The following is a 13,804-nucleotide window of genomic DNA, read 5'->3' as shown; positions in this document are numbered from 1 at the left end:
TGAGTCATCGATGAATGATGAAGAGTGGATTGGTGCGTAGAATAATTAAACGGTTCGTGTAATCCGCTTATGGAAAGTAAGAACGCGAAGGTTTGCTTATGGAAAGCAAGTATTTTGCCGACATGCTTCATTTATTTTGCTTTCACTTGCCAACAACAAGGTAAATTAATCGTAAGTCGATCCCAATATCAACTTTGTTCACGAAACTTGAGGGAGGAAAACTCATGGTCTACTTACCCCTTGTACAATCCTTTATTTTGTGAAATATGAGAAAAGTATTCCATGTGCGCTCAAGAAGTAACGTACAATTTCCAAACCAACAATTTCAAATTAAGGAGCAGCTCCTCCACTTACTCATTCATCGTGTATTACAGACTCCGTTTTCCCTCCTTAGTATTCTATTGTGTCATTTATGCATTCTTCCAAGTGACTAAGCACAGATCAAGAGACATGAGAATGTTGCAAATCTTAACGAAATTTACGGCATCCGTCCTCTCCGTATATCCTGCAGAGGGAATTGCTGAACTACACGCGTGGAGTGGCTGCTGGTATGGTGCTTGCTTTCTCTGATCAGATTGGGCCAAAGTGGTCGTTAAATTCTCTTAAATTTGGGAGCTCAAATCGCGTACTTACTTATCAAGGAGAGACGACGGCAAGTATGAGCAAGTGCAGCAGCAGAGGCTTAGCCCTTGCAGACGTCCGCCTTTCTATCAATTCTCATGGTATACGGACGGGCTGTACAGTTGTGACCAAAGTTAGTTGGCATCCATTATATCACGTCGAGTACGATATGAAGCCACGTTCCCAGAAGTATCCATTGTTGGAGTGCTAAAATTAGGAGAAATGACGAAGCGCCTGGAGACGTCTGACTATGGGTTGCTGGGCCACTTTTATTACGACCACTTTTAGGGAGCCTGCTTTCCAAACTTCCTTTTGCCTTATCTACAGATCTAGTGATCTACATAAATAAATTCCAACTTCTTAAATTTTGTCCGCCCTTTCTACTTATTTTAGTCACCCGGCCTGACTCTCCTTGTAAATCTGAGATATGTGTAGTCGCCCTGTGTACGCCTTATATACGTGTAGCTCTAACCTTAGATCACGAATTTGCATAAATCTCTCAAATTATTATCTCTCACATCTATTTTGTACACATACCAAGTTTTAGAGACAAAGCCGGGACCACGAAAGAGCAACGACAAGGAGAAAAGCCGAAGCTCAAGGCTTCAAAACAACTAGGACTTGAGAAGTAAGGGAAGACCAAGTTAGAGCCACATAGCCAAATCTGAGGCATATTCCATAAATTTATGCCTAAAACTTGTGAACTCGTTAGGTTAGTGTGAACCTTATTTCTTCTGCACTGTGCATACGCAGATATACGAATATACATGTTCATTTTAGATGCTGTGGTGTGATTTTATTAAATTGTTTACCCAATTAGATGAGGTTCTCGGCGCAAATAATATTATTATCTCTGATTGCCTACTATGCAAAGCGAAGCAAAAACACGAGATGAAATACGACGCCAACTCTTTTTCTTTGCTTTGGAATGATGGTCTGAAGCACGGGAAACAAAGAATCCACGAGTTTAGTCTTGAACTGTTTTTGACGCTAGCTAGTAGTTGTATGTTGAATTTTTGTGCGGTTCATTAGTCCTTTCGTTGCACAAACTATGTTCATATTTTGAGTTATTATTTCGGTTTTCTGCTGCACATCAGTTCACTATTTTACGAAGTGCAGTGAACTTCATGAAATATCCGTGTATAAGTGTGGATAGTTTGGGGTTAAAATCTGTGGAAAAACCGTTGTTAACAAAATAGAAATTTCGATGAAATCATTTAGCAATTTCACTTTCTTAAGTTACAGAAAACGAATGACTTAATAGTTACATGTTGGGATAACAAGCTACAAATAAAACAATCGTTAAAGATTGAGTCAACGCACTGGAGCGTCGATTAAACAATAAGAATTTGGAGCAAAATATCATAATTTTTTGAAAAACCATTTCAATAGATGTCTTTTGATTTGTCGGAATTTTCAACTACCGATAAATACAATAAAAATTTGATTTATTCAATTAATTCAATTTGATGCGATCGACAAGAGTTGCATATAAGCATTTTTCTTAGGAAAACATATTTCAGTGAGTAATAGGGGTAAGATTTTACGGAACAACGAAGGCGTGGAGAAAGTGGTAAATATCTGGAGAGCGTGGATTTAAATACATTTGAAGCACTATGTCTTCTCGGCCCATAAAGTGCAGCAAATAAGATTATCTCTCAGGAGCGAAAGTACATGAGAGGGCCACAAGAAAAGTGGCGTGGCAAGACAGCGGTGGGTTTAGCGACGGTGGCGTAAATGGTGTCAGTGTCGGCAGGGTGGCCTTAGAAGGAGATAAGCAATGTTGTTGAGGTTTCCTGGTCATAAATATACTATTTAGTTTAATGGCTGAATCTCACTGCATGCATTACCGGTGCTTTTGCATCGCTGCACTTACTTTATTCAGCAATATATTGTCTCCTCGTGGATTTAAGTGAGACTTTCTAAGAATTCGTAACTTAAAGTAGTGAGGTTTTCCCACGATTTCGATCTGTGGCCGTCTTGGCAGAGGACGTACCAGGACTTACTTTTCCTCTCTCTGCCATTCAACGAGTCTCAATTCGCTAGGTATTCTCAATGGAATTTTCTCCAACTCAGTCCTGCCACACACTGCTCGTTGGACTTAAACTTTTCCAGTTGGCGAATATTGCGCACCATTTTGGTCAAGTTTACCTTCACTTTCCGTTATCATTCATCGATTTATTAAGTGAAGAGCAATAAGGGTACGCGCGTCTAGCCGAATTGGAGGACATTTGAATTTTGGAGAAAAATTGAACTTCACATTCAGACTGGAAAATTCGAGGAATTTATGTATTTATTACCTTTCCTTGCTGGGTCAACGATAACCATGAATTTTACTGACGTTTATATAACGATAATGTTTCTCATACTCTTTAAATAATCGTGGAAAATGCAAGCTTTCTAAAAAATATAGTAATTTAAGCACAGGCAAAACTCCTTTTTCGTATTCACAATTTTTCAATTTTCAGTCCATTTCCCTTATCCGCCTCTTTACATACTCAATTCAAAACAAAAGTCTCAGTACACGTACCACGTCGTGGGTATCGCAATGTGAAAGAAGCTGAAAATGGATGAAATCAAGTAGGCAAAGTTCTTCTACGAATTTCTGGCGTGGATCTCTTTACATGATTAAAAATCATACAGCACAATCAGAAACACAGTAGAATCAGATTGGATATGTCTCCGTGGAGGCGTAGACAAAGGGAGGACAGGGGTGCACTTTTTGGCAAAGATTTATGCGTCCATAATGTATTATTACTATAAATAAATGGGGACCCTGTGGGACCAACGGATTGAGTCGAGCTTCGCTTACTGTCTGCTTTTGCTCATGAAACGAAAACTAAGTACGCATTCACTATGTCAGTCTATATGTAGGTCTTAATGCACATCTCGCTGTTTTCGAGCAAGTGAGAATTACTGGAGGGTGGGAGAGTCAAGGTATAGATAGCGATTTCTTACACGCCTTCCTTGGTGTCAATACGAGTCGGAACAACAATACAGATATCGGCAACCACTTTCAATATTGCATCCACACCGAGACGACAAAGATACATCCTGTCATAGCCAAGAGTAATATCGAGGCGGACAAAGCGTGTATGACGACAACGTTCCCATACATACCTCGTTTCTAAATAGTTGCTCTACATGTAGGAATAAGTTTTTTGGCTGCGTGAAATCGGGCTGGATGGAGCAGAGTTGAGTTGGTAGTAAATCACTCGGGAGGAGAGAGGAGAGGGAGAGGGCAGAGCGTGTATGTGGAGGACATGGGTACCTATCTTGCCAACTGAAACTACACTTTCACCCAATATTGCACTTACAAACTGGAAATCCAAATTCGGTCCAAGTCCCCTCGAGGATCTATCTGCGAATGGATGGAATATCTCTCTCTCGCCAGCAGAACAAGTAACGAGGTCGACCCACATAGTTGGAAGTGGGACCTTAAACTCGGTTGATATTGTCACGGTGCGATTTATTGCCATATTTTAACCGTTGGGATGCAATTTTCAAAACACCATGTAGAATGGGGCGGTCTGTTTTTCATGATTACAGATGAGTGGTGGTGAGGTTTCCAATGTGGTGGTGATGTGTGTACAATATCGTCTAAAGAAATCCTCGTCATAAATTTAAAATGACTTGTAGCCCAATTCTGTGGAGAAAATTGGGGTGTACACACATGTATGAGTACCAAATTAATAGATACCCGCAGAACGCACAAACTCGTTAATTATGCACCGTTAAATGTGTTTGTACATAATTAATAGCGAATTAATTGCTCTGCAAATTTCATAACACGGTAAATATGTTCGTTTGCACCACGTTACATATGGTGTGATTTTCTAGAGAAATGCTACCTGAATCATTTGTTACGTACTTACATAAAACCTTGCCATGACACACTTGTAAGAAGTTGTTGGTATTGTTAGCCATTACCAAATTAGCCTTTGTTACAAGACATTTAGACGATCAATCAAAGGCAAAAAATCCGAGCTGTGATTGATGCGAAACATGTTCCAAGATTCGATGTTAGAAGTTGACCAACATTGTGCCGAGGAAAAACAATTCTCCATGCACTCAGACTAAGATAAATCTCAAGTTGATTATTCAAAGATGTAGGACTTCATGTTGACAAATCCTTGACACTGAAGCTGGTAAATTCGGGCACTTGAAAGTAATGAAAATTCCCGATTCCACACATTCAAATACTGTATTTTACAGAGCTACAAATCGAAAATCAACCAAATATTCTGATTCATCTTAAACAACATCTTACGTTGTCTCCTAAAATAAAGTCCTCTGTTTTCACTTTCCTTACACTGCCATATCGTTTCTCTGGGGAGTAATTAATTACATTTATTGGCAGTTAGGGCCATAAATAACTAAAACTGCTTTGTGGGAAGGGGTGAGCGTTCTCTTCCTAAAACCAAAGTCACGTCAGCTGCTGGAGTTCAAAACTTGCAAATCTCAAGTCCCACCGGCGAATGTGATGACCTCCTCCCTCATAAACCCCTTCATGAACTCCACAGAGCCAGAAAACAAAGTATGTAAGTCATGCATCTAGAAGTTAGAAGCCAAAATGCATCCCTGCCCTGAACTACCCACGCATCAAAATCAACATCATCCACCGAACTTTTTATACGAAAGAAAAGGGAAACCGAATATATTTTCTATCGTGTTGTGCAAATTTAATGTTTGAGCCTCCTAATATATTTTTGTCTCTAGTCAAGAAGCGAAAGTTTTTTTCATGGATGGATAATTCTGTAATTATGTAATACTTATAAAGTTTATATTATAACTCCCCTGGTCTTTCCCAAGATTTAAATTATATGTAAAAGTCACAAGAATGATAGCTCTTTTACAAGAAACAAAGATAATGAGTATACAATGACTAAGCTACAAGCGAGTTACACCTGCCATTTTATTTATAATTGAGTTTCTGTAAAATTACAACGTACATATATTGATCATGCAAGAAGTTGTTATTTGTTAAAATTAATTATCTGTAGCTATTATGTATGTGTTCTTGATATCAAAGCACCACTTGAAGATCACAAATGAAATGAAAGGATACATAATTCAATAATTGAATTTCCCGAGATGGATAACCGATTATATTATCTTCAACGAATTAAGTTAAAATGGGAACTTTTATGAAGTACAGAAATAGTACTTTTAGTTGTTCAATCAAATACCAAATATTTCTAATCTAGCCTTTGTACATATTGATTATACGATGGATAGACCTTTCTTCTTCTGCTGCTGCCCACATACATATTTATTTATCCATTGTAACTGGAGATGATAGAACGTTTTCTGCTCGTGCAGTCCACATATGAATAGCTTCCACACAAGTTCGCAAATACAAATCCAGTTCAAGTCAATAATTTAATCAAGTTTCTAGCTCAACATCGAATCATCCCCATATTTAATTCAATTAGTGACGCGACTTGAGATAAAATAGATGGCGAATTCAAATATTTGAGTAAGTGTAGGATGAGAGGCAGTCAGAGGCGCTCCGACGACGCGTGTACAATGGTGCCGTGAATCGTGAATATGTTACCATCATGCACAACTACAAGTTCAAGTTAGTCCTATCACTGTGTCGTCGTCTATCTATAGAAGCGTATTGCAATCAAATCAATGTGGCTTTTACTTGATAACCGAAAATAATTTCGATGTCAAAGGGTACATTTATGATTTTTAAGGTCAGATCAACCAACCCAAGTACTAAAAGAAAGCATGTATGTACACAAATAGCAGCCTGTAATATGATGCAATAGACATATGTAAATACAAAGCGAATTAAAGAAACAATAACAATTATTATCAACGAATTTCTATTGCCAGCTTATCAAGACTGCACTGTTAAGCGGAATACGCAATTAAAACCTATAAATGGAACGGTAATTGTACACTTTGTGTGTGAGATTTGTTCTGTAATCCTTTTGTAGCATTGTGCTTTCTTTTGTGGGGATTCTGTATGCATACGTTATTGTTTCGAAAATACAAATAAAGCTGATTACATACTCTTCGCAGCATCAGAGAAAGGCTGAGAGGAAGAGTATGTTCGCTGCCAAACTAATTCAGCATATTTCCGACATAGTCGTCGGACCATGTGCAGAACTAAAGTACACCAATTTCACTCGCATTGGCTTTGATCCAAAACAAACGGTTTAATTTGTTCAATTTTAATTTTATTTCCCTCATGCTTGGTCATTTAGCTCTCCTCACGATGTTCAGAAATGACCGCTCAAATCGTGAAATATTGAATTGTTGCCCACGTATAACTTGAAATGGTTGTGTTGGACTTTGTTAAGTAAATATTAATGATGACATATAGTGCACATTTCCCAGAATTCAAATTTGTAGGCTATTTGCACGTAATTTACAAGCATGTAATGAGAAATTTGTAAAACTGACAATTAAGGAAAGTGGGCGTAGTAAACCAGGCATGAATTTGAGGATGACAGATAAATCGTTGATGTTGGCGATATTTGAGACAGTGCAGGTTAGTGTGGTCAACGTATATAAATGAATTAAATTCGCTGAACCAAACCCTTCACTTCAACATTATGACCTAATTTATTCAAGCTTGACACATCCGGCTGGTTGGCTGTGAAATCTGTTCCATCAGGATTTTGTTACATTCACTGCGGTTTCGTGCCTTTCCAACTCAATTGCGTGGATGGTTTAAACCATAAGATATCTAGGGTTGCAATAAGGGTCAAGTTTTATCAGTAAGATCTGCCTTGATATATATTTTAATATTGCATTAATATGTTTATGCCTGTCCATAAATATGTGGGTGCATTTAAGCATATTACCCCATACACATTCGTATAACATAAAGATTGTGTAGCTGACCATATCTAATCACCAGATATTCGTCGAGGTGAAAGCAGAAAGTCATGATGATTGTATGGACACCTCCCGTGGAGTTTGTAATGGTCACGATGATTTCTCAGCTCGTCATCTCGTGAGGCCCAGCTCAACCTCGGCCTTGCTTAATTGGATACCATCAACACGCACATTACTCTTGTTCATAAGTCTCAGGATTTTACAGTTTTTTTACTCGGACATGCAGTCAACAGATGTGCAGCTAGAGCTAAAAAATAACGTCCAGAATAAGTAAGAACAAGATGGAGTCACGACAGGCTTCATTGTATACGAGTTGTCTTTGAAAGTTTTATTACGACACTGAGAAAGGTAATCTGTCATTATATACTTTGACACGCTCGTATTTTGTTGCTCCTCTGAAAACTAGAAAAACAAACTTTAGCGGCCGTAGACTCAACGTAGATAAATAAATCCCCCTGAAAGGGACAAGGGTCATTCCCAGGTTCGGAACCATAATATGTTGTTACTGTTAGAATGTGATACTCTCGAGTGTACAAAATCATTGCGTGCTTAAAGAAGGCAATAATTTTATCATAAGGTTCGCTATACACCTATGAACACACATACGTGGCATGAAACCTTTCTGAGAAAATCCAGCCAACAATTAAAACAGAATAACGCCCATTTTTGTGAGTTAATGCTACCCATAACTCTTGAGATTTTATGAGCTCATCTAGAAACCAACACTTTCTATTCTGCAGGGAGCAAAAGCACTATTTGTGCTCCTCCGGCTAGCAATTGAGTTTCTTTTCGCGAAATTTATGATCATGTACCGACCCAAACCATTCTGCCATGTTTATTATACGCCTGTTGTCAGAAATGATTCGATTGTTCTTCCAGATAAAAACACAAGCTAGCAACAAAAATCATTCCAGATTCTAATTTTAGTATCCGCTAAGTTGTCTTGATGCGATTTATAAATTACATTCACACAAACTGAGATTCAGCCTTTTGCATCAAGTATTGTTTTCCGGAGTTGAATTAATTATCTTTCTGATTAAATAATAATTCATAACACAAACAATAAATATGGAGAGCAGAAAAATCATTAAAAGAGTTTTGGCTTGTCTTGTACTATTTTCAGTATGTCTTATCTTGTTAGCTAATTGATATAAATATACATACAATACGCAACATAATTTATATTTAAATAAAATAAATACGATAAATATTGTGAAAACCAAATTCCATATGCTTCACACACACCTTATTAATTACTAATCCTAAGATCCATATAATCCAAGTAATCTATAAGCTACAAGCACTAATTTACCTAATCAACGAGAGAAACTGTCTTTTTAAAAAACTTGTCAATTGTGCTTACACCACAAAAATGCTGCAGCTGAGTGAAAGTAAAAATGATAAAAGAGAAAGTGGGGTCGACGTGTGTAGATTTGGACGTACGCCGTAAAATATAAGGACTCAAGAATTCGTTGCTTAAAATAACGAACCTGGGCGAGCAACTTATCGAAGCACTAGCCGATATCCGTCCTCTTCTCGTTACCTCATCTCCTCACAGTTAGAGCCGGAGGACGTGTTTAAGGAAAACTGGGAAGCCAGGTTTCCAATTGTGTGTTATATTAATCCCCAGAGACCCACACTTTTCCGGGGTTAAACTAATGATTCCCGTTTATTTTGGCATTTGTGGCATTACTTGTCACGACATACCATCTCTTACTCCATCCTACCATTATCGTTGTCAGCCACTTTGCCCAAATAAGGTAGCCCGCATATATTCTCGAGTCCCTCTGGGTGAAGGTATTTACCACTCCTTGCACTAACGACACAACAAAAACATCCAACCCCGTACTTACCGGAGGCTCCTGACAATTTCTCAATGTATTTCGTTCGCTAACTTTGCTTTCCCTAATTTCAAGGTATTACTAAACTGTTTTCTCACCGGAAACTAATCATCAGCTAGATTTTATCTTGATCTGCGAAGAGAAAATTTGTCTAACCCGAGGAGATAATTCAAGGCGTTTGGAAGCCTGGCGAGTGTGAGAATCGGCATTTTTAATTCCAATTTTTATATATTTTTTATTATTAATCATCACAGTACCTATTTGCTACATACGTTTTACGGAAACTCAAGGTCGATTCAATAAAGATGACGAATATTGACGGATGATAACGTGTGTATTTTTAAGATTATTTAGTAGAAAATTTACAAATCTGTGTGTTTTTGCATATGGGTTTCACCAAACAACATGCAGTGCAATAAAAATTACTTTTCATAAAAAATATCAGTATTCTCAAGTTGTAAAGTGGAGAGAAATTCGGGACGACACGAGGGAACGCAATATCTCATTTTCGAGCCAACTAAGTCCCATGTCGCTTATGACACCTTCATCAACTTGACGTTTTGTCAATTTCTCGTTTCTCGTACACCATCACGTTCCATGTCCTCCACTACTTTCACCCAAAGATTCGAGTTTTCCTTCTCAATAAGAGGCGTACAACAAGGTGTTGGAGAGTAATGTCGTGCGATAATATACAGCTGAGGTTACTCTTGCTCTTAATGGGAATTGTGTGACTCGACTTGCACATTCTTTCTTATTTACACTGCAACAAAATTTTGTCCTAAAATTTATATCCAGGCACGCAGCAAAAGTTTCATACGGGAAACTGTGAACCTAACTGAGCCCCAACCAATGCAATTGTTAGCTTGGTCAGATTCTCAGTGTTTGATCTTAGAAAAAGCTAGAAAAGGGGACTCGAGAATCAATATTTCTATATCTGACATATTCAGGTCTCTTGCTATTATTATCATTATTTTTATTTTTGGACCATTGCAACAGGAAATGACGTGGTTGTGCTGAGTGACAAAAATACTGGCAGATTTATTTGAGCAATGTTTCGGATTCTCTATAGGGTCACACTCGAAGATGTGGCTGAGAATATTTATACGTATGTTATGTACATATACCTACACAAAATTGTACTCCAAGAGTGGCAATAAGTATGCCTTCTGCTAATCAGTTTCGTCTTTGAAAACGCATTCTGTCTTGGGCATGACCTACATGTGTAATCTTTTGAACAACAACCATGGTTTAGCCAAAAGTATCTGACAAAGAAGGAAATACTTATTTTGTATAAAATTATATTGCAATTGGACAATAAATATGTACATATGTAATCGAACATTACCGAACAAGCTATTTTTGAGATGAAAAGTTCAACCCGCATGGCTGTTCACGAAATAAAGATAATTCGACTATTACTGAGGCCTATGACTCTGATGCGTATGTGTGCAGGGAAGATTCGCCCAATAGAACATTCCTGATGAGACAACGAGTCGTGGAGGATGGCAAATGAAACGGGAATTATTTGGCCAGCAGCAGCCGAGAGCATGTTGTCAGTGTTGGGATGGACTGCTGCAGTGTCTGAGAGCGTGGAGAAAGCAATGCGAAGGCAAGCTCATGAACTCTCAATGTCTTTTGTGGAACGGAGCTGGGCCGACTTGACTTCTCGTTTCCGACAGTTTAGGCGTCCCAACTTCTGGCCTGTTTTCTCCGAATGGGGTTTAAATCTTGTCTTTTGTAACAGAGATGTGCTGTGTAACATTGTAATAATATTATTATCTTTGTATTCATGCAAAGGCGTCCGGGCAATATATCTGGGATAAGACGAAGGAGGGAGAAAGAGGAGCAATCATTATATTCCTTCCAGCAGCTAACAACCATATGTATTGTGTGTATGGCCATTTGCAGCAGACAAGTGGGATGGAGAGAGAGAGAGACTCCTTCCCATTTTAATTCATTCTTGGCTCCTCACAGACCAAGAGGCACGTTGTCATCACGGGCATGGTCTGAATTAGAAAACTAACTAAACTGCTGCCCAGAGTCTTCCACAGACTTGAGGACACAATGCCAACGACATTACACTAAGCACTACTCCCACACACGAATGCGAGCATTTTTTTAATCCAACTTTTTGATTTCCAACTACCAAAAGCAAAATTTTTCTAAAAAATGTTCCCCAGTTTTCATTTTATTAAGTTATGGATGCGCTTTAACGAGGGAATGAATAGTTAGATGACTTCAAAATACTCACTGTTTTGCAAACAAATAGTGCTTGGAATGATGAGTTTAGTGGAACAAAAGTAATTTCAATTTATTTTTTACTTGGCAAAGAAGAAGAAAATACAGAGATGCATGTACTGGGTCGAGGAAAAAACTTTTTTGTGTCCGAGTGACGTCACTTTTTGTGATGTCCCGACATGGTCATCTTTTATCGGAGGACAAAGAGCTAGAAGTGATTCCGCATGCTGCACCATGCCAGAAGGAAAACAGGACAGTTTGTTATTAGAAACCTTCGTCCATCCATTTTTTCTGGTGGAAAAGTCAAGAAAAACATTGTTTTACTTTTAGCGTTGCTGTTTTTCAGCTCTATAGCAAAAAGGGTTTGATCGTGTTGTCTTTTCCATCTTTGTCTCGTTATACATTGTCCACTTTTATGAAAACATAAACATGCGCCTTAAAAAAAGAAATGGACCTCCAAGATAAAAAGAATAAAGAGTTGATAACTCTTAAAAAGCCCAACGATATTTACACAACAAATGTACCCGAGGTTGGTGACTCATTATGATTGATGTGGTTTTCCCTTTATTAGTATTATTTTGAGACCCAAATTCAGTATTTTTAAACATTTTGTTCCATACAAACGAATGAATTTATCTTATGCACGATTGCACTTAACACAAAAAAGTAATTGTTTGTAATATTGCAGGTTCAGTGGGCAATTCGACTTCAGCACCAACGCCAACTTCAATCCAATTGACCACGACGTCATCAAAGTCACTCCCCTCCATATCCTCCCAGGTTCGAGGACCAGGCTTCGAGTCTGTAATAAAGGTTGCCGCTGGTGGGAAAGAGTCCGGTATTCTGCCGACGCAGCAAGGACTTGGGAAGGCCCTCCCCACCGGGAACACCACGCCGTCGTTGATAAATTTTATTAATTCATCGTCCAACAATCCCTTCACCACGCAGAATTGGACGGAAGTGAGAGCGCAGTTCAAGAGTAACGCTTTGCTGCCATGCCAAGTTCGCAACGCCGGAGATGGAGTCACGGTAAGAAAATAACTTGACTAATTTTCATGCTAGCTACTTATCACATCTCATCATAAACGAGCGCAACATTTGTTATTTAGGCATAAAGAGCCGTAAAACTCATTAGAAGACGCTTAAAACTTTTCTCATGTTGGAGTGGAGCTGAACAGCTTCACTTGAGCGGAAATCTGGTGACTTTCTACAGCATCGTAATGGACGCAATACATAATTTAGATAAACTTCTTAAATCATAAAACTATTCAAACTTTTCCTCCCTTCTCTTTTCCTAAGATGGGAGCAAGTTTTGGGACAGTTTAGGCCGTCCTTCTCCCATCTCATCTCGTATGCACGCCAAGACTCCCTTCCTTCCAATGGTGAAAGTGAGAGAAGATGCTCCTAATGGAACATCGTATATGTACATATGTACGTGCGTGTGCATGTATGTATGTACGTATAAGGGAGCACATACATAGATACGTGTGGTAGGTATGTATGAGACGTATTGAGGGGCTGCTCAAGGAGCGGATACTGGTCTTATAAGTGGAATGTAGTTGGTATAAATTGTCCCTTTTCAAACAGAAAAATCCGCAATAAATTACAAATATCTTGATAATTTTTCAAACACTAAGTGCGTACTTTTGACATTGCATTCCTGCGTCCTGCATACTCCCATATCGGTGTGCGGATGATGGCCATGGGTGACTGGTTGTGGGGAATTATGTGATATATCCACTTGACTTTTGTCGTAATGTGAAAAGTACAAAGGGCATAATGCAATAAAGACCTTTATCTGAAAATTGGCGAAACCTTAGAACTTGGATGGAGCAGAGGCAGCGAGGCAAGGAATAAGTGTTCCGTAACCCTTCGTTATTGGGATCATTATAACTCGACTCCCATACGTACGCGGTTCCTCCCGTTTTCTCCATTTCTTTTCCCTTCAAAACATGGCTGGTAAATGAATCATGGTAGCGACGGTAGTCTGGCAGAGGTAGCGCAAATTTGCATGCCCCGTTCCTTGTATTCGTGATTAGAAAAGTGAGAGAAGTGAAAGTTTACATGTAGACTGATCATCAGTTCAACAGGCCTCAAAACAAATCGAGGCGGAGAAGTGCTCTATTAAATGAGATGAGCTAAGTAACTTTTAATGATTCGCTTTTTAGAATAGTTTTTGCTAATTGGAAATCATCAGACAGCAATGTAAATATGTAGTAATAGCCGAGCAAGACCTGAGCATGTGGGCT

The 13,804-nt window shown here is 38.6% G+C and overlaps 1 protein-coding gene across 2 annotated transcripts in view; it reads left to right on the top strand.

The window, feature by feature from the left end:
* LOC110843122 overlaps positions 1-13,804 on the top strand; it is a 69,774-nt gene that overhangs the window by 25,773 nt on the left and 30,197 nt on the right. For both annotated transcript variants that reach the window (XM_035857078.1, XM_035857075.1), the window contains exon 3: positions 12,244-12,584. In XM_035857078.1, coding sequence (XP_035712971.1) covers positions 12,244-12,584 — 341 coding nt within the window. The remainder of the gene's footprint in view (positions 1-12,243; positions 12,585-13,804) is intronic.

This window comes from Folsomia candida, unplaced genomic scaffold (assembly GCF_002217175.1).
Source record: "Folsomia candida strain VU population unplaced genomic scaffold, ASM221717v1 Fcan01_Sc001, whole genome shotgun sequence".
Classification (NCBI taxonomy): domain Eukaryota; kingdom Metazoa; phylum Arthropoda; class Collembola; order Entomobryomorpha; family Isotomidae; genus Folsomia; species Folsomia candida.
Note: the sequence above shows the minus strand (reverse complement) of the source record. Positions and strands in the feature narration are given on the sequence as shown.